Source organism: Lepidochelys kempii, chromosome 2 (genome assembly GCF_965140285.1).
Source record: "Lepidochelys kempii isolate rLepKem1 chromosome 2, rLepKem1.hap1, whole genome shotgun sequence".
Classification (NCBI taxonomy): Eukaryota; Metazoa; Chordata; order Testudines; family Cheloniidae; genus Lepidochelys; species Lepidochelys kempii.
Window position 1 is genome coordinate 88,695,229 of NC_136381.1, and position 20,591 is coordinate 88,715,819.

At 43.9% G+C, this 20,591-nt stretch overlaps 1 protein-coding gene across 5 annotated transcripts in view; it reads left to right on the forward strand.

Annotated features, from left to right (window-relative positions):
• The window catches only part of MTCL1 (microtubule crosslinking factor 1), a 181,485-nt gene that overhangs the window by 114,438 nt on the left and 46,456 nt on the right, over window positions 1-20,591 (forward strand). For 3 of the 5 annotated variants that reach the window (XM_073331570.2, XM_073331573.2, XM_073331572.2), the window contains 3 exons: window positions 5,539-5,607; window positions 7,958-8,188; window positions 9,476-9,664. In XM_073331570.2, coding sequence (XP_073187671.1) covers window positions 5,539-5,607; window positions 7,958-8,188; window positions 9,476-9,664 — 489 coding nt within the window. The remainder of the gene's footprint in view (window positions 1-5,538; window positions 5,608-7,957; window positions 8,189-9,475; window positions 9,665-20,591) is intronic. The other 2 variants (XM_073331571.2, XM_073331574.2) reach the window with 1 other exon arrangement.

Consider the following 20,591-nt stretch of genomic DNA (forward strand, 5'->3'; position numbering starts at 1 on the left):
TTAACCTGGTCCTCTCTAAACTCATGGGACCCCCGTTCGAGCCCCTCACTACCTGTTCTCTCCTCCACCTTTCCTGGAAGGTGGCATTTCTGGTTGCCATTACTTCGGCCGGAACAGCGTCCGAACTGAGGGCCCTCATCTCTGAGCCGCCATACACAGTATTTCACAAGGACAAGGTGCAGCTCCGGCCACACCCCAAGTTCCTCCCTAAGGTGGTCTCCCAATTCCATCTGGGCCGGGAAATTTGTCTGTCGGTGTTCTTCCCAAAACTCCATATGGACTCGAGTCACCGCAGCTTGCACACCTTGGATGTGCGTCCAGCGCTGGCGTTCTATTTGGAGCACACAAAGCCCTTTCGCAAATCGGCGCAGCTGTTTGTGGCTGTAGCCAAGAGGGTAAAAGGCCTCCCTGTGTCGGCGCAGTGGATTTCGTCTTGGATTACAACCTGCATCCGGGCGTGCTATAAGCTCACAGGTGTTCCGGCCCCGGTGGTCATGGCCCACTCGACCAGGGTGCAGGCGACTTCCACGGTGTTCCTGGCACAGGTCCCGATCCAGGAGATCTAAAGAGCAGCCACCTGGTCTTCAGTGCACACCTTCACGTCCGACTACACGGTCAACCAGCAGGCCAGAGAGGACGCAGCGGTTGGCAGAGCAGTCCTCTGAGCAGTTCTTCCGTGACTCCTACCCTCCTCCAGAGGTAAGCTTGTAATTCACCTAATGTGGAATGGACGTGAACAAGCACTCAAAGAAGAAAAAACTGTTACTTACTTTCTCATAACTGTTCTTTGAGATGTGGTGTTCACGTCCATTCCACCACCCAGCCTCCTACCCCTCTGTCGGAGTCGCCGGCAAGAAGGAACTGGAGGGGGTCGGGCCAGCGGGGGTATATATGCGGGGCGCAGTGGCACCACTCGGGGGGCCTGCCAGCCCGATGGGAGCCACTAAGGGGAAAAGTTTCCGACACTCGTGCACGTGGCGCGCATATACCTCATGTGGAATGGACGTGAACAACACATCTTGAAGAACAACAGTTACGAGAAAGTAGCTGATTTTTTTTGCACTGTCAATGAGGTATATGCACTAATTTTTGGGGTGCAATTTAGGCGCAACCTTTGAGAATTTGTGTATCATATGCAAAAGCAATGTGTAATGCATGAGAAATTGCTGTGACATTTAGCTTATTGTGTACTTGCAACATTCAGATTTCAAATGTAAATTTGGCCGTTTTGGAATGTATTTATTGTGGGGTCCAAAATACTAAAGGGATATAATACATGTATGAAATATTTATTTTTCAGCTTCCTCAGAGGAAGGGGGAAAAAGCCGTCCACATCCTCAATCCTCATTTTGCTGCCTCTGAATTGAAAAATGACTAAAACATGTAGTCTGTGAAATGTGATACTCATAATTCTTGCATGTAGGCTGGTTTCTAATTCATAAGAATCAAATTGGATATATTTAAAAAGCCTTCAAAAACAGATTCAACACGGGGGGGGGGAACAATCAGATGTTTTATTTTAGTCAGGTTGGTATTGATTGTGGTCCAGCAAAAAGCGATGAGGTGGCTGGTCTTGGGGTGGCTTATCATCAGATGCTAATTTCTACAAACTTCTTGCTCTGGCGGAGTGTGATAAATGTGTAAAGCAAGTCCTCCCAGAACCGTAGGGCTCTATCAGAAGAATAATAGACTGGAGCTGACAAGAGGCAGGCTTTTGAGGGGGGAGCAGAGAGATTTGAGTGGAATGAGTAATATTTAGACAAAACCCTGGCCGTGTGGATGATATTTGTTTAAATGTCCTCTTGAGGCAAGGGAATCAGCATGGATTAGCGTCTTCTGGAGCGAAAAGAGGTGAGAGGGGGTGTTCAGTGTCTCGGCAACAGAGCTTTGGAACTGGCCTGCAAAGGCAACAAGAACTGAAGCACTTTGGAAAATGTAATTTGGGTTCACTGAAAATTTTAAATCATTGTCAAGGTGCAAATGTAGCGTGCTGTTCAGTGGTGCGGTGGTGGAGTAACGCTAGATAGTAGTTCATGTTGTGTTGTGTTTGTGTGTTTTTATTTTAGTGAGTTTGTGTCCTGATATAGATAATGTTAGAGTGTTATTCAGTGGATGTCTTATCTGGGACACCATGGTAAATGGAATTTGTGCCTTGTGGTTTCTGTCCCAGTTGTAGCAAATGCATTAATAAGAGGAAGAGATGCTGAAATTTAACAGAAAATCTTATGTCTTTAATTGTCTCCCAGTGCTGTAGCAATGCTGCTTCCAAAAACAAATCTACAACAGTTATGCAGATGACATCTATAAATACCACAATACTGCAGTTCTGTCAGGGGCCTGATTTGCAAAGATGAGCATGCAGAATTGCAGACACTGTACCATGTGTCTAAAATTGCATACGCAAACAGACATAGTTAGAAAAGACAAATATTTTCATATTCGTTAATCAAGGTACAATCACCGGGCATGATCTTACGGGGTGCTGAGCAGCCCCATTCCCCACTGAAGTTACTCTGAGTTCTTGCCACTTATCAGAACTAAGCCCAATGTTTATAACATAAATAAAAGATATGAAGAAACTTTGAGTTTCAGAGTGATGAAAAGCTGTGCAATTCTTCATGTGTCTACTAAATTACATTATAGTACATGCAATTTATTGCTTTAAAAATCATCCTCCATAATAAGGCAGAAACAGGCTAATTGTGGGGAAAAAAGATTTAAACCTTTTTAAAGTGTTTATAAAACTATATCACCTCTGAGAGTGCATTCAGTCTTTCACCAGTAGTTCCAACTATTATTACATATTTCATACTTTCAAGGTTCCCACTCATGCTGCCATCTTATCGATAAATAGCATAAGAGATTGGGTTTTTTTTCTTGTCCCATTTTGCGGGCATGGTCTACTCTTGATGTGCACGTAGCTATGGAACTCCCATTAACACTAGTGAAGAACAGAGTATCGACTCCTTCTAGCAAGTTACCATTTTTATTGATATATCAAATAAGTAAAGGCATGTTGGGAAAAAGACAAACAAAATACAAATGTAAGGATTTTCAGCTTCCAATTTCATGAACCTCAAGACAAACAATATCTTTCTAATTCCCTAAATATGACATTACTGTAGAGAGAGTGATCTAAAAATCAAATGTATTTTGAAATAGTTACTTGCACATTTGTAGATAAATTCTGCTATTGCCATTTCCTAACCATATCGGAGGGGTTTTTTAATGATTATTATTGGCAATAAAGAGTTACCAGTGGAATAGTTGTTTTCAACAGATAAAATTGCTGCTAGACTTCACACGGCTCTGGATAATCTCAAATTAATGAAGCAGGCAACATGCTTTTCTGAAATTGCACATGAACTGGCCTGATGCATTGATTCTCGTAAATCGTATTCTAAAAGAATCCTAATTAGAATAACAGAGCAAGAACACAAAGATCACTAAAGAAAAACATCTTTCTCTTGCTACATGGGGAAACTGACTCAATATAACTCCTGCACATCAAGAAGAGCTTAGTCTTCAAAGAATTTTAAAGCTCCTGAGTTTAAAAAAGAAAAGAAAAGAAAATCTGCCTTTGGATATGTATGCAGCTCCAATTGAAATCAATGGTTTTCTACTCACTTCCAACACCAAAATTTGGGCTTATGTAGTGAAAATGTTTGTCGATGTATTAATACACAAGAAAAAGTAGACATGGTAGATAATATGATAACTTTGCATTGGTCAGTTTCTGTGTACAGGATAAGGGGTTAAAAATTAGAGCAGGGCTAAACTTATCAGACCAACACTTTACTCGCTGAAAAATGCAGGTTTGGTCAACCCCAAATACTTTGCAAAGTTGACATGAATTCACCTAATAGTTTCAAAACTTACATGCCATTCACAAAATGGCTGGAGGAGGAGGTGGTAGTGGTGGTGATAGTGCCCTTTTTATAACTTTTAGCCCCGTGGTCGGGGAACTACTTGGAATGGGAGAGACCCAGAATCAATCGTCCTGAAGAAGAGATTTGAAGCTGGGTTTCCTTCATCCCAGATGAGTGCTTTGACCACTGGGCTAAAGTTACAAGGAGTGTACCACTACCTACTCCTCCCCCTTCCCATTTTGTGAATCTAACCCTTTAAAAATGATTGAAAAAGTCTGTTTGGGGTCAAACAAAACATGTTCCATTTGACCCTAAATAGATTTTTTCAATTCACCAAAATTGTTCGCAATTTTTGGATTCAGTTAGACCCAAACTGAAATTTTTATTTCTATTATTTTTCACAACTGCCAGAAAACTGAAAAAATCAGTTTATTCCCCCAGCTCTATAAAAAAATCTCTCTTTTCAGGCATAGAACAGACGTGCACAAGTCAATTATACAGCAGAGTACCAATTAAAGAAGGAATCACTTGGCCCAGAGAGAGTGTATGGTAGCTTTAATTGGCTGATAAAAAGTTAGAATGCACCCTTTCAGGCCTCAAATAGTCCTGTTTCTGCTCTGACAAGTAACTAAAAATGTTTCTTTTTGTGTTGCAAAGTTTTCCATATCAAGTTACAGTTACATGTGAGAAGGAAAGAAGTGAGTTTGACTGTCAGATCCATAACTGGGAATTAGCCAAGACCTAAATGTGTGGCAAAGACCCAAAATGAGAGAGACAAAAAGTGATTAGTGCAGGAAAGTAAGTGCTGTGAGATTAATTTCTTTGGTGTAAATAACTAAGTCTGTGACCTTAGCTTCATGATTGAAATAATTATTGTTAATAAAATTGAAGGGGATACCCAATTGGTATGGAACATAAGTAATTTTGAGACTGAGTGAGTAATGTCCCTAAAAATGAGAGATATTTGAGAGGTCTGGTCAGGTCCCAGAGTGAGTTTGCAAGACTAACATTTAGAATAAAGATGAAATACAATAAACAGGGATTCCACTACTTGACTGGTTTAGAGTCACTTTTCAAAATAGAAATGTTAGTAAGGTACAGCTGTAACTTGTGTAAAAGCCTGTCCCATAGCTGACGAAAGGGACCGTTTTGACCTGGAACATTATGTATTACATGTAATAAATGAGATCACATTATCTGATTTATTTTTTTTTAAAAGGTACAGTATGGCTGATCTCTCTGCAAGGATGCTAAAAGTGAATACCTTTCATCACAGTGGATTGGGTACACTACCAGATACTATAAGTAGCTTATAAACAGGCTCTGATTCTGTAACCTTGTAGTAGTTCCAATTACTTCAATGACACTGCTTATATAAGGGCAGCAGGATCAGGCCTGAAAGGAAAATACAACATGCAACATTAAGATCCTATTTTTATATTTTATTAGGAAGCCACATAAGAAATCCTCACATATATTTAAGGCATTGCTACATATGTGCACATCCTGCTTTGCTTATAACTGTATATATAACTGTAAATCATGAAGATGTCTGTCCGACAGATTTTTTTACACCATTAACACACGCTTTCCACTAAACATGTCCCTTTGTCCTACTGATCAGCTCAGGGATTCCCATGTTTTACCTGTACATAATGTATCGATACAGGCTCAACTTGAGCAGGAGACGAGACTTCACCAAGAGGAGCAAGAAAAGTTTACAGAGAGGATCATTCAGGTAAATGCAAAACCCATCCACTAGTACAGACATTTGGCCAGAGCCTGCACAATGAAACATTTTTTGTCAAAAACAAGGGAATTATGTCTACATGTTACTACTATTCACTCCCAAAAGCGTCAACTTTAGTTATTTATTTTCACTCATCTGAGGAAATGAAGAATCTAGAAGCTGGTTGAAAGTAAATTGACCTAATTTCTGTATCTTTGTGCCCCTGGGTATCTTCTTGTTAGCGAAATCAGCCAAAAGAACCTGCATGAGCTGCTACATTTGTGATCACATAAGAAGTGGCTGCTGCTTCTTTACCCCTTCAGCTCTTCATGAGACAGTGGAACAGCACTTGCTTGAACTCCAGGAGCACAGTTGGATGTTGTAGGCCTGATTCTTGTCTCACTTAGTGTAAATCAGATGCTCCCTGAATTCAGTGGCGTTACAGCAGTGTACAGGAGATGAAAATCAGGACCTCTTTATTTCTCAATGCTTTCCTTCCCCGTCTTTTATTGCTCATGTTCAGTGTACATATCATGAAATTGGCTATATTTCCCCCACCTTTTTGAAGACTTGGATTCCTAGATCTTGGCTGTTTTTAACCAAATCTCCATTTCAGTTCAATGGAACAAGGCTCTGTTAACCCAAGTTATATTCATTTACACATTCAAAAACTAAGCTTACAATAGTTTCCTTTTTAGTATATTGTTTCTGGCAACATTAAGTGGCAATGGACTAAAGTCTGTCTTCCATATGCAACTCCATGTGCACGACTGGGAGTTGTACACACAACTTTTGGCCCATAATATCCATTTTGTTTTAAACTACTTTTAAGGTCGATTATAAACCTGTAAATTGCATAGTGGTGAGTAAATATTCCTGATTTAATCAGTAATTTATTTACAAGGGTTTACTGTTACTGAGAGTATTTATTAATAAGCCAGTTTTACTCCAAAATCCCTCTAACAGAAGAGGTGACGGATTGTATGTGCATTTTGGATAACTGATTTTGTTAGCTCATCTGCATAGGAGTGCTGTGTCTTTGCATTATGACAGGTCCAAAACTTTTAAAAGGGTTCATTATTTAGTAAAGTGCTTGTCATGGAATGGGAGGTTGCAAATAGGATTCTGAATGTTTTAGGGGTAATTAGATGCATATTTTATTTTATTTTATTTGTAATAGGAATTATTGGTCTGGTTTTCTGTCCCCTTTCCTGAAGATGAACCTTCCAAGTGTTCTCTATAGCTATGAGGTGTTTGTTGCAGGATATATTCTGTATGGTTTAAGGAATTGTAGTGGCTAGTTTACTATGGCTTTCATTTGTACTGGATTGGTAACCAACAAGAGAGGCAGTTATTTAATAGACTCATGATATGACAGGAAACAAAATAATATGAAATGGCATCTATAAACAATGGCTCTGCATTCCTTTTCTAAATGCCTTTCCCTCATTAGTAAGCATCCGCATTCAGTTAAAACAGAAATATATTGGCATTCATATAGGAGTATGTGACTGCTGAAAGGTAATTTATGTAACTCTTATGGTTGCCAGATCAATCCATTGCCTGTTTTTCACTTATACAGTAAGACGTTGCATTCAAGAATGACTTTTCTGGCCGATGTTTGGTGTCAAATAAATTATAATAGGGTTTAAATTGCAAACTGTGAGACTGTGAGCTATTCTTGGTGCTTATGGGGTTGGAACTCAGACTATTCTGAGTCTCAGTATGCTTGTATCTTCAAGCACAGTGTGCATCTATGCTTCAGCCTTGTGCAGAAACTGTAGGAGTTCACCATGAAGCAGCTCAAACAGCCCTTCAAGTATGAATCCTCAGTGCTAATGTAAAAAGGCCAAGACTTGTGTTTGATAGCTAATATAAAAGACAAGGGAGCTCTGTTTCTTGAGAGTGAGATGAAGATACATTCTTAACAAAAGGAGTGATTGTGCAGGGAGGGGAGGAAAATTGAAATTCTTGTGTGTTGTAGGGATTATTATACTCTCATTTTATAGGAGTAGGTAGAAATTCAGTCATCAAATGAGTTTTGAATGAAGCAGTTTTAGGGTCAGGTCCACGCAGGGAACATACTGAAAAGATGCAATGAAGAGTAGAAGGAAAGTATGTTGGACATAAACGTGTTTTATGTAGCAGCATTGTTGTTGTGCATCTTTAAAGTGAATTAACTGTGTACATTCCCTCAGCAGGTTATTTGCATATGGTTAATTAACTGAGGGCTGTAAGCTGTGGTCTTTTGATTCTTCTTGCCAAATAAAGTAGCTAATATTGATTGAAATTAGAGGTTTCAGGTTGTCTCACCCATCAGCAGCACCCGATTGATATTGTGTGTGTTGTTCCATTAAAGCTGGAGGAGGAGCATCTGCAGACCTTGCGGAGGAAAGATTTGGAGGTGCAGAGCTTGACTTTGCAGAATAAATTGGAGGAGAAGACCTGGAGTCAGGAGAAAAGTTTGATGCAGCAAGAACTCAGGCATTTCAAGCAGAATACCTTCCTGCTGTATGTGAAACTGAAGTGGCTGCTGAAACACTGGCAGCAAGGCAAGCAAATAGAAGAGGAAGGGGAGGACATACTGGAGGTAACAGGCCCGTCTTATTCAGTGGAGTGAAACTGCAAAGATGAGTGGAGTTTCTAGTTCTGTCATGAGCAAAATGAATATTCAGATATCCCTGTTTTGCATGCAAACCTCAACTCAACCAATTATGGAGCCGCACCAGCCCTCCATAATCATGAGTTTAAAACGGACTGAAATGGAATTTGAAGTTAAAGTTACTGGCCTTTTAAAAATCATTTTGTAAAGAGGGATAACCCATCTGACATCTCTGAATTACTGCTCTCTCATCTTTAAAACAAACCCCCCAGCTAGCACAATTATATGGAGCAATAAGAGTATTAGTGGGCTAATGGATTAAAATCTGTTTGGATGGTTTGAGTGATGTTGCTTTTTTCACGTTTATGTACAGTGTACTCCTCAAAAAGCCCTCAGGAATACAGATGAAGAGGTGCTCTGTTTTCATACTGGCAGTAGAGTCACACAGCTTCTTGTGTGAATTCAGCAGTGATTCATCCATCAGTAAGCACCACTCTGAAAGAAGGCACCCAGAACCACCTATACACATTGGGAAATCTTGGCCTTATTAAATAAAATGACTGGGAGAAAGGCATTTTCGTAGTCTGCTGCTCTAAGTAAAATTCCTGGGGAGGGGAGAAGTATCCTTCAAGTTCATAATATTCCGAAACCACCTTCTAAGTAATTGTTTCATGTATTGCTAATATTTATGTACCTCCTGTCCGTGGTGCCTTTTCTTTCAGCATTTGAATCATAGAGTATCAGGGTTGGAAGGGACCTCAGGAGGTCGTCTAATCCAGCCCCCCCTGCTCCAAGCAGGACCAATCCCCAACTTTTGCCCCAGATACCTAAATGGCCCCCTCAAGGATTGAACTCACAACTCTGGGCTTAGCATGCCAACGCTCAAACCACTGAGCTATCCCTCACCAACTGATTCCTGGCCTACAGTTGCTGCAGGTGTTTGTGCTACCAAATTAGGCCGAATGAATAATCTTCAAGACAGGAGTGACCATTTATAGATGCTGCAATGCTCTTCTGCTTCTGTGTAAACTAAATCCACACCTAATAGCAAAACATCTTTTCTATGGCTTCAGTGATTTCAGTGTGTCGGGTTGTGTTCATGTTATGTTGTGTAATAACATTCTCACTGGCATACAGAATGTGACTTAATAAATTGCAACCCACAAGGAGATCCCTTTTCTCCAGCCTTCAGTAGATTTTTTTTTTTTTTTTTTTAGTCACTGCACAGTTAATACAGGAACAGTGTCTGTGGAGTTCATTCTCTTGCCATTTTAGATTGAGCACCTCGATGCCCTACCAGAATTTGGCATTCAGTCTGAACGAAAGGGAGATGACCCAGAACGAGATGAGGAGGAGGATGACGTTGTGTTTGCACTGACGGATTATTCCCAACATTCCACAGCGGAGAGCACTGACCATGGACCACAGCTGCAGACTGCAGAACTATTGCAGCATCAAAAGCAGGTATCACACCAGAAGGGAGTTACACATCATGCCTTGGGAATTAATGCTGTAGATTTTTTTAGTGTCATTCATTTTGTTTTGCTGATGTTCTATTTTATCTAAGTACCTAGAATTGTACACAACTTCAATCCTAGCTACACAGCAACTTTAATGGGTTTCATCCATTATATCTATATTTAATAGGGAGTCATGTGATTACTACTGTCCTCTTGACAGACGCTAGGGAGTGAAAAATCCCATTTCCTCTTGTGGCTGCTTGCCCAGAAAAATATATCAATATCTGATGGCTTGCAGAATTTACAGACTCATCTTTCCTGAGCATTTTACCATCTAGCCATTAGAAAGGAGGGGTGCTTTTTATTTCATTTAAATATTTTAAGAATCTGGCACATGTATTTAATGTCTTCCTTAAAAATGAAAGAAAGGTAATGCCAAAGTTCTGTTACATTATTGGATTAAATATTAAATTCTATTCTATTCTGTACAGGCTTTTATACTGTGGTCATCGGCAAACTATCTGAGCACCTTCCAGTAGTGTACTAAGCCATGTGACTACACAACTGTCACATGTAGTTTGTTCCCTCATCCTCTCCCCAAAGAAAGAAGTGGTGTGTAATGGAGTGTCTTGCTTTGGTAGGATGTGGCTTGTTTTGTTTATATGATCCGTTGCTATGTATTTGTTAGAGAAGGCAAGGTCAAAGAAATGAGCCTTGCCCTTGGAGTAGAAGGTGGGGAGATTTGTGATGGTCTTGATTCTTGGGAAAGTTTATTCCACAGTTTTGGACCACTCTTGGAGAAAGTTCAAGCTTTACTCTTATCGGAGTGAGAGTTTTAGACTATCTTTTAGATACTCTGGGTCCAGGCCATGGAGAACTTTGAAGATAAGGACCAATTGTGCAGGACCTCATCTAATTTACCAGATAGCCCTGCCTTGTGCATTGTGCACCTTGTTAACCTGTGTACTGGATATGGATAATGGGTACTCCAAAGGGGGTAGAGTTAAGGCTTTTAACATAATTGTTTGTGAGAAATTTCCTAGGAATTTTAAAAAGGAAGAGGCTAAAACAGAGACCTTCCATTATGTGGAACCACAGTAGAATGTTGTGTCTAGCAGAAGATGCATATTCAGTGAGCTAAATGCTACTGTAACCACGCTGCTGTGTGCTTCCCAGCCTATGGCTGGCGTAACAGACTCACCACAGCGGCGCCTCATGGTGGTTCGTTTGGGAATTAGCTCTTTCACATTCACTAGTAGTGTCTCGTCCACCGTTACTCTCTGGTCTCCACCATCCTCCCAGTCGGACCCTCATCACTCCCAGACCATGCCGTCCGCTTCTGGACACTGCCCTCCGGCTGTGCCTGCTCCACTGGCTCTCCCCCACTTCCAGGGGACCAGCAGCTTCTGGTTCTATCACTCGCCTCAATGGCTCACTGGAGTCCTCAGTCTAGCCCCTTCCTCCAAGGGCAAACTGCAGTCTAGCTTAGCCACCCTCATCACTGGGAAGTGGGGGAGGGGCCCAGGCCTGCCCGCCCACTACTCTGGGCCCCGAACCAGGGACCTTCTAGCACAGGGGTGGGCAAACTTTTTGGCCCGAGGGCCACATCTGTATGAAAATTGTATGGCGGGCTGTGAATGCTCATAAAATTGGAGGTTGGGGTACGAGAGGGGGGTCAGCGCTCCAGCTGGGGGTGCGGACTCTGAGTTGGGGACAGAAATGAGGAGTTCAGGGTGCGGGAGGGGGCTCTGAGCTGGGGAGGGGATTGGGGTGTGAGGCAGGGGATTAGGGCTCTGGCAGGGGTTGCAGACTCTGGGGTGGGGCTAGGGATGAGGGGCTGGGGGTGTAGGAGGGTGCTCTGGGCTGAGACCGAGGGGTTCAGAGGGCGGGAAGGGGATCAGGGCTAGGGCATGAGGTTGAGGCACAGGAGGGGGTCAGGGCTGCAGGCTCTGGTCAGTGCTTACCTCAAGCAGCTCCTGCAAGCAGCAGCATGTCCCTCTCCGGCTCCTACTTGGAGGCGCGGCCAGGCAGCTCTGCACACTGCCCCATCTGTAGGCGCTGCTCCTGCAGCTCCCATTGGCTGTAGTCCCCGGCCAATGGGAGCTGCAGGGGCGGCGCTTTGGGTAGGAGCAGTGTGCAGAGCCCCCTGCCTGCCCTTATGTGTAGGAGCCATATGGGGTCATGCTGCTGCTTCCGGGAGCCAGACAGTGCCACGGCACACATGGAGCGGGGCAAACCCCCGAGCCCACTCCCCAGCGGGAGCTCAAGGGCTGGATTAAAATGTCTGATGGGCCGGATGCAGCCCCTGGGCCATAGTTTGCCCACCCCTGCTCTAGGAGCAGCCACTTACTGCCCTCCTCCAACTCTCCTCTACTGCCAGCTTCCCTGGGCCACTTCCCCCTATCCCCAGCACCTTCTCTGCCCCTTTGTGTCAGGGCCCCAGTCTCCCCCAGCCCTGCTCTGCTCTGCTCTGCTCTGTCTTAGGTGCTTCTCTCTCTAAGAGCCGGTTCTTCTCCCTTTACCCTCCAGGGAGAGACTCTGTTCCTCTCTGGCCTGCAGCCTTCTTAGAGGGCCAAGCCTGGCCCTGATAGGCTGCTTTCAAGCCTCCACTTGAGTGGCTCCCAATAAGCCCTTCCAGGATTGGCTGGGGCTCTGTACAGCCTCTCTGGCATGCTTTAACCCCTTCCGTGCCAGAGTGGGGCAGGTGCCCCACTACACTACAGAATGAGGACTGGGGGAAACCACGGCGTAGAGGGAGTCTGCAAGAAAATGAATACTGTCTCAGGCTGTATTAACTTTGCACTGGAATCTCCACAGGGTTTGGGGATGGGTAGGTGTGTCTGCATTCCCTACTCTTCTCCCTCTAACTTCCTCTACCCTCCCCAGGTCCGCAGACTATCCAAGTTCTCCCTGGAGTCTGGAGAGGAAGGGCCATGGTGCTGTGGGGGCATGCTTTCCATTCACGTTGAAGGGCGTCGACTCTCAGAGAGGCCCCTGCTATGTGAGGATCTACAGGGCATGATCTGGTCCTACACTATTAGTACAGTATTTGTAATGGCTGTGTGATCTAATAGATCCACTATAGGAAACAGTTTGTTTCCATCCTGTAGTAAGACTAGGATTGTTTCTAGGAGGTTTACAGGACTCTTGCACCTACTTCTTAGGTTCAAGGCTTAGACTGTTTTTGTGTGTGTATGTGTGTGTGTGTGCGCGCGCACAACACACACGAAACCACAAAAGTATGGTCTATAGAGAGCTGCATACTGTTCTTGCAATCTATGAACAACTGGGGTGCATTTTGCCTTTGCTTTTTGACCTTCAGTAACTGAAAACTCCATTCTCTAGCTACAATGTAGTGAAAGATACCCAGAGCCTTTGTCCAGTAGATGTTTTCATGTAAAATGCGCTACCAAGATTTTTTTCATTTGGTTAGTCTAGCACTCGCATGTCTGACTTGGGAAGGGTTTAGTATTAATCATCCTGTTGGAGGTCAGAAGCTGCCCTTTCTGGGAATGTAGCTCACCAGTCCCTTATGTATCACCATGGTCTCCTCCCGAGAATGAGGCTGAGACAGGGCACTGAAAAGATGCTTATAAACATATCATATAACTGCATTCATCTTGTAGACTAAATTAGTCTACGAATGAGTAAAATAAATATAAACCAGTACCATCTCAATAAGCCTCAGCCATATATTAGCTTTTCAAGTACAACCTTAGACAGCAATCTCAGCAATCAAGAATATATGAATAAAATATGTCCTCTCTGAAAGAATCATTGCTCTGAGATTAATGTCAATTAAATTGGCAACAGTGGTAAGTAGCATGCATATAATTCATTTTTGTAAGTGTTACGTGCTCTTCTAATTCAGCATTTCCAGCAATCTCACTTAAGGAAATGACTCATAGTAACAAATCATGTCTCTACCCCTGCTGATAGAAGCAGATATTTTTAATGAATACTGCATGGGGCTCCAGTGGATTTGTGAGGGCAAACAAGTCTTCTACCTTCTAACCAGGAAATACATATTGTGTGACTACTGCAAGAATAGTAAGTTTGCTAAATATTACTTATTTCAAGAGCTATCCTGCATTTCATTGTCTGTTATACTGCACTGCATATACCACACTCCTCAGTTTCCAAGCACTCTGTATTTGACAGATACATTAAGAGTTAAAATGGTCTACTGCTATTGGGCTTCCAGCTAAGCGGCAAGAAAGGGTCATATCACTCTCTAATACAAAAAAGAGAAACTTTGTTGCAGGTTAATTCTGATCCTGTAGCCAATTTAGATCTCTGTAAGAGCCATATTCTGCTCTCAGATACACTATTATATGTTTGGCTCAAAATGTCAATTTTGCTGCAAAAGTAGGGCACAACACTGCATGCCCTCTATACTTGGAACTCCCACTGAATTCCATGAGCTTGCAGGATCTGGCCCTGACTCTATACACACTACAGAATTTCCAATATAAACTTCAGTTTATAAATTATTCCAGATTTTAAAAATCCTTCATTAATACTGTGACAGGTTTGGGCCAGATGGCTATAGGAGAGTAATAGAAGGCAGATATATTAGCCCCAGACTAAGTAGGTCCCTTTTCCCTGGGTAAAGTAACAGGGAAGGTTCCAGAACAATCAGGAACCTTCTGGAAACAATTAAGACAGACAGGCTGATTAGAACACCTTCAGCCAATCAAGAAGCTGCTAGAATCAATTAAGGCAGGCTAATCAGGGCACCTGGGTTTTAAAAAGGAACTCACTTCAGTTTGTGGTGTGTGTGTGAGAAGCTGGGAGCAAGAGGCACTAGGAGCCGAGAGTGAGAACGCGGACTGTTGGAGGACTGAGGAGTACAAGCATTATCAGACACCCGGAGGAAGGTCCTATGGTGAGGATAAAGAAGGTGTTGGGAGGAGGCCATGGGGAAGTAGCCCAGGAAGTTGTAGCTGTTGCACAGCTGTTCCAGGAGGCACTCTAGACAGCGGCATTCCACAGGGCCCTGGGCTGGAACCCGGAGTAGAGGGCGGGCCCAGGTTCCCCCCAAATCCTCCCAACTCCTAGTCAGACACAGGAGGAGTCGACCTGGACTGTGGGTTCAGAAAAACGGCCAAGCTGAGGGCTGCCGTGGAGCTCCAAGGCGAGCAAATCCGCCATTAAGCCCAAGACCCACCAAGGTAGAGCAGGAACTTTGTCACAATACATATTTATTAGTGATAAAATTGGAGCAAAGAAGGTGTCACCCCACTTTCCCTCATGGAATCTCAGTACCAAAAGTGAGTTCCGTGGAAGCTCTGAGAGATGTCTGGATGCAACATGTGAGATAGATCTTGGCCACTCATAGCTGCTAAAAGCCACTGAGGAACACGTAGCTCATTTGTGGTTCATTTTGTCAACATCTCCCTCAAAGAGGTTAGCCTGCAAACCTCCCTGAACATGCAGTTATCCAGTCAGGCCTCAAGAAGCCAACACTTGACCCTAAAGATCCTGTTTTAGAGCTGTCAGCCACGCTGCTGTAGGATGCCTGTTCCATAGAGTCTGCCCTGGGAACAGACATCCCCCATTCTGGGACCCTAGAGGGAAGTACTTCCTTTCCAAAGACACACTCACTATTCTATACTATAGAATCGTAGAAATGTTGGGCTGGAAGGGACCTTGAGAAGTTACCATGTCTAGCCCCTTGTTCTGTGGCAGGACCAGGTAACCTAAACCATTCCTGACTAGTGTTTGTTCAGCTTGTTCTTAAAAACCTCTAGTGATGGGGATTCCACAGCCTTCCTAGGAAACATATTCCAGATCTTAACTATTTTTATAGCTAGACAGTTTTTCCTAATATCTAACCTCTATCTCTCTTGCTACATAATAAGCCCATTACTACTTGCCCTACCTTCAGTGGACATGGAGAACAATTGAGCACTGTCCTCTTTATACCAGCCCTTAATATATTTGAAGACTGTTCTCTGGTTCCCCCTCAGTCTTATTTTTTCAAGATTATACATGCCCAGTTTTTTAAATCTTTCCTCATCAGTCAGGTTTTCCAAACCTTTTTATCATTTTTGTTGCTCCACTCTGGACTCTTTCCAATTTGTTCACATCTTTCCTAAAGTGTGGTGCCCAGAATTGGACACAGGATTCCAGCTGAGGCCTCACCAGTGCCAAGCAGAGCAGGATAATTACCTTTCGTGCCTTTCACATGATACTCCAATTAATGTGCCTCAGAATTATATTCGCCTTTTTCACAGCTGTATCACATTGTTGACTCATATTCAAATTGTGGTCACTATAACTCCCAGATCACTTTCAGCAGTACTACCTTCTAGCCAGTTATTCCCCATTTTGTAGCTTTGTATTTGATTTTTACTTCCAAAGTGAACTTTGCACTTACCTTTATTAAATTTCTTCTTCAATACTGACCAATTCTCCCAGTCCTTGCAACCCTCCCAATTTAGTGTCATCTTCAGATTTTATAAGTGTACTCTCCACTCTTTTATCCAAATCATTAATAAAAATATTTAATAATACTGGACTCAGGAATGACCTCTCTGAGACTAGATATGCCCTTCCCTTTTGACAGTGAACCACTGGTAACTACTCTTTGAGTACTGTCTTTCAACCAGTTGTGCACCAACCTTATAGTATTTTCATTTAGACCACATTTCCCTAGTGTGCTTATGAGAATATCATGTGGGACTGTGTCAAAAGTCCTACTGACATTAAGATATATCACATCTGCTGCTTGCCCCCTATCCACTAGACCAGTAGCCCTGTCAAAGAAGGAAATGAGGTTAGTTTGGCATGATTTGTTCTTGACAAATTCATGCTGACTATTCCTTGTAACCTGTTATCCTCCAGATGCTGATGAATTGATGTAGATTGTTCAATAATTTGTTCCACGTATCTTTCCAGATATTAAAGTTAGGCTGACTGGTCTATAATTCCCTAGGTCCTCTTTATTTCCCTTTCTCCAGTTTTCTGGGAGCTCGCCTATCTTCCAGGAGTTCTCAAAGATAATTTAGAATGGTTCCAAGATTTCCTTAAGTAATCTACGATGAATTTCATCAGGTCCTGCTGACTTGAATACATATAACTTGTTTAACTATTCTTTAACCTGTTTTTTCCCGGCTTTGGCTTATGTTCCTTCCTCCTTGTTAATAATTTTTGTGAAGACTGAAGCAAAACTGACTTTAAACATATCAACTTCTTGATGTCATAAGTTATTAGCTCTCCTTCCCCATTAAGTATAGGACCTACACTTTCCTTCATCTTTCTCTTGCTTCCAATGCATTTATAGAACCTCTTCTAATCGCATTTTATGTCCCTTGCTAGGTATAACTCATTTTGTGCCTTAGCCTTTCTGATTTTGTTCCTACATGCTTGTGTTGTTCGTTTTACTCCTCCTTAGCAATTTGTCCATACTTCTCCTTTTTGTAGGATTCCTTTTTGAATTTTAGGTCATTAAAGCACTCCTGAGGGAGTCATATTGGCCTCTTACTATTCTTCCTATCTTTCCTTTGCATTGGTATAGTTTGTAGTTGTCCTTTAATATTGCTTTCTTGAGAGACTTCCAGCTCTGGATATATGGCAGTGTATATATGTGTGGCTGGTGGGATTAGAGCCACAGCTCCAGCTCCTCTGGAGGGAGCAGAGCTCATAGCAAGTGCTGTGGGTAGGAGGGGGGTCTTCTCTCAAGACTGCATTTCCTCGCTGTGGTTGGAGTTTCAGGCTGGACAGTGCAGAGATGATGGGGGTCTGGATTTGGGCCAGGCAGGTTTCACACTTCCTTTTAAGAGGGAGTTCCTGTAATAATGTGTGTGACTGAGAGAAGCAGGTCTGGAAAGGGATTTACTATAACTCTGAGTAACCCGTGTTCATGTTTAATGGTTTATGGGCTGGCTGGCATTTTCAGCATCTCCTGCTGCTGCAGACTCTCCCACCCCCTCTCAAAAGAGGAATTGCATGGAGGAAAATTCTTAACACCGAGGTCATAATTTTGAAGAGTGGCCTCTAGTTGTAGGTGCTCTGTTTTTGATGCCTTCCTTGAGACATGTGGGATGTTAGACACTCAAAAATGGAGGCACCCCAAATCAACAGCTTCTTTTAAGAATGATGACCTTAACCATTAAAATGCTGGTTAATCTCCAAGTGAAAATCACCTTAGGGCAGAGGTGGGCAAACTACAGCCCTGCGGGCCTCATCCGGCCCGCGGGACCATCCTGCCCGGCCCCTGAGCTCCAGTCCCTCCCCTGCTGTTCCCCCTACCCCGCAGCCTCGGTGCATTGAACCACCAGCTCTCTGGCCCGCCGCTCTTGCCGAGCAGCATGGCGGCGTGGCTGGCTCCAGCCAGGCAGCGGGGCTGTGGGCTCCTGCTGCTCTGAGCGGTATGGTAAGAGGGCAGGGAGTCGGGCGGGGGGTTGGATAAGGGGCAGGGAATCCTGGGGCAGTCCGGGGACAGGGAGCGGGGGAGGTTGGATAGGTGTGGGAGTGCTGGGGGGGACTGTCAGGGGGCGGGGGTGAGGATAGAGGTTGGGGCAGTCAGGGGACAGGGGGGCTGCATACGGGGTGGGGTCCTGGAAGGTGATTAGGGGCAGGGGTGTGGATAGGGGTCGGGGCAGTCAGGGGACAGGGAGCAGGGGGAGGTTGGATGGGGTGGAGGTTCTGAGGAGGGGCAGGGGACGGGGGCGGGGGGTTGGAAAGGCATGGGAGTCCCAGGGGGCCTGTCTGGGGGCAGGGGTGTGGATGGGGTGGGGGCAGACAGGGAGCAGGGGGCATTGGATAAGGGGTGGGGTCCTGGGGGGCGGCTAGTGGCGGGGGTCCCAAGAGGGGGCAGTTAGGGGACAAGAAGCAGGGGGGGTTGGATGGGTCGGGGCTTCTGAGGGGGGCAGTCAGGGGGCAGGAAGTGGGAGGGGGCGGATAGGAGGCGGGGGCCAGGCTGTTTGGGGAGGCACAGCCCCCCCTACCCGGCCATCCATATAGTTTTGCAACACTGATGCCCGCAGGCCAAAAAGTTTGCCCACCCCTGCCTTAGGGATTGGCCATTTTCCTAACGTTGTGGGAGAGGATCACTGGAGAGGAGGGAGGGATTGGTTCTTGCTCCTGGGAGACCAGGTAGACAGAGACTCTTGAAAGGAGCAATCCTCTCTATTATTTCTCTCTTCACACCCCATTTGACTCTTACTTCAGCTTGTCCTTCCTGACATAATCCAACTCTCCATGATGCTGACTTACTCCCTCAGTCCGGGAACCAGCCTGGGTTATATCAAAAGTTCAGGCAAGGAAGAACTGACATGGAACATGGTACAAGAGCAGAGAAGAAAGGCAGCAGGGAGGCAAGCAGGGAGAGTGAGGCTGGCAACCCAGTAGAGGATTACTTTTAATATTGCTTGAAGGGGAGTGTGAGTGGGTGGTTTGGTGGGTGTTGCTTAGGGAAGGGGTCATATTGGTTGAGTGGAAGGGGTGAAATGCCTCCTGGGTAGTGTGAGAACAGGGGAGAGGAAAGAAGAGAGCTTACTTATCTCTGCTCCCTCAGTAAAGTGCAGTAAAAACAAATATATTCATATTTTGTGCTCTGGAGGTTCAAGCAAAATCCCCAGTTATATTTTTGGCTTATACAATATTTGTCTTTCTTTCAAAGCTTGGTTTTTAAAAAAGCCTTCAGGAATAGTAATTAGTATTTAAAGTACTAGAATTATTTGCACCAAGATCCAGCTCCACTCTTGCCTGGCTCGAGGACCACAGAGAGGAAGCATGTTTCTTCAGATCTCCTCTGTTGTGGCTGCTCCTGACCTTTTGTCTGTGACTCCCTGCTAGACCAAGCTGCTGGCACTTCCCTGACCGCTGCTAAAATGTTAAATGAAATCCGGGGGGGGAGTGGTCAGATCATGGGTTTATAACTACACATTCAAATAGTCTTTATACTTAATTAATATTTACTGTTTTTTCCTGGGAACTTCCTTGGGGGGTGAGGTATTTTCAGAATGCAGATAAAATCATTGATGGTGAAAACTTGCTGTGAACTCTTATTTCCTTCTCACACAGACCAATCCTTGGCTGTAGCAGACAGGCACACACAGTAGCTTTAAGCTACCTTTGTGCTTCTCTGATCTTAGGTCAGCTATGCACCAGTTCGGACTCCTCTGTTCTTCTTACAGTGGCTGCCAATGTCCCCAGGGGACAGCCTGTTATGGTAACCAGGGATCACCAGCATGCAGGGAAGCCATGCTGTCATGAAGTCATGCCCCATTTCCTCTGACTTCATCCACTACACTGGCCCATGGGAGGAGCAGGAAGGACATAAGAGCTATTATTTGATATCGGTGGGATTATTCATCTGTTTAAAATTTAGTATGTGTTTATGTGCTTTGCTGCTCAAGTCCAGAGCAGATAGAAACATGCAGGACTGAGCCCTAGATCTCCTCAAAGAGTCTTAAATAAAATAAATATGAAGTTTCTAGACAAAGCCATTGTAATTGTGGCTTTACCAGCAACAGTCAAAGAATTTTCTGGTTTCAGAGTAACAGCCGTGTTAGTCTGTATTCGCAAAAAGAAAAGGAGTACTTGTGGCACCTTAGAGACTAAGCAATTTATTTGAGCATAAGCTTTCGTGAGCTACAGCTCGCTTCATCGGATGCATACTGTAGAAAGTGTAGAAGATCTTTTTATATACACACAAAGCGTGAAAAAATACCTCCTCCCACCCCACTCTACTGCTGGTAATAGCTTATCTAAAGTGATCACTCTCCTTATAATGTGTATGATAATCAAGTTGGGCCATTTCCAGCACAAATCCAGGTTTTCTCACCCCCCCCCATCCTCCCCACACACACACACAAACCCACTCTTCTGCTGGTAATAGCTTATCTAAAGTGACCACTCTCCTTACAATGGGTATGATAATCAAGGTGGGCTATTTCCAGCACAAATCCAAGAACATCTTG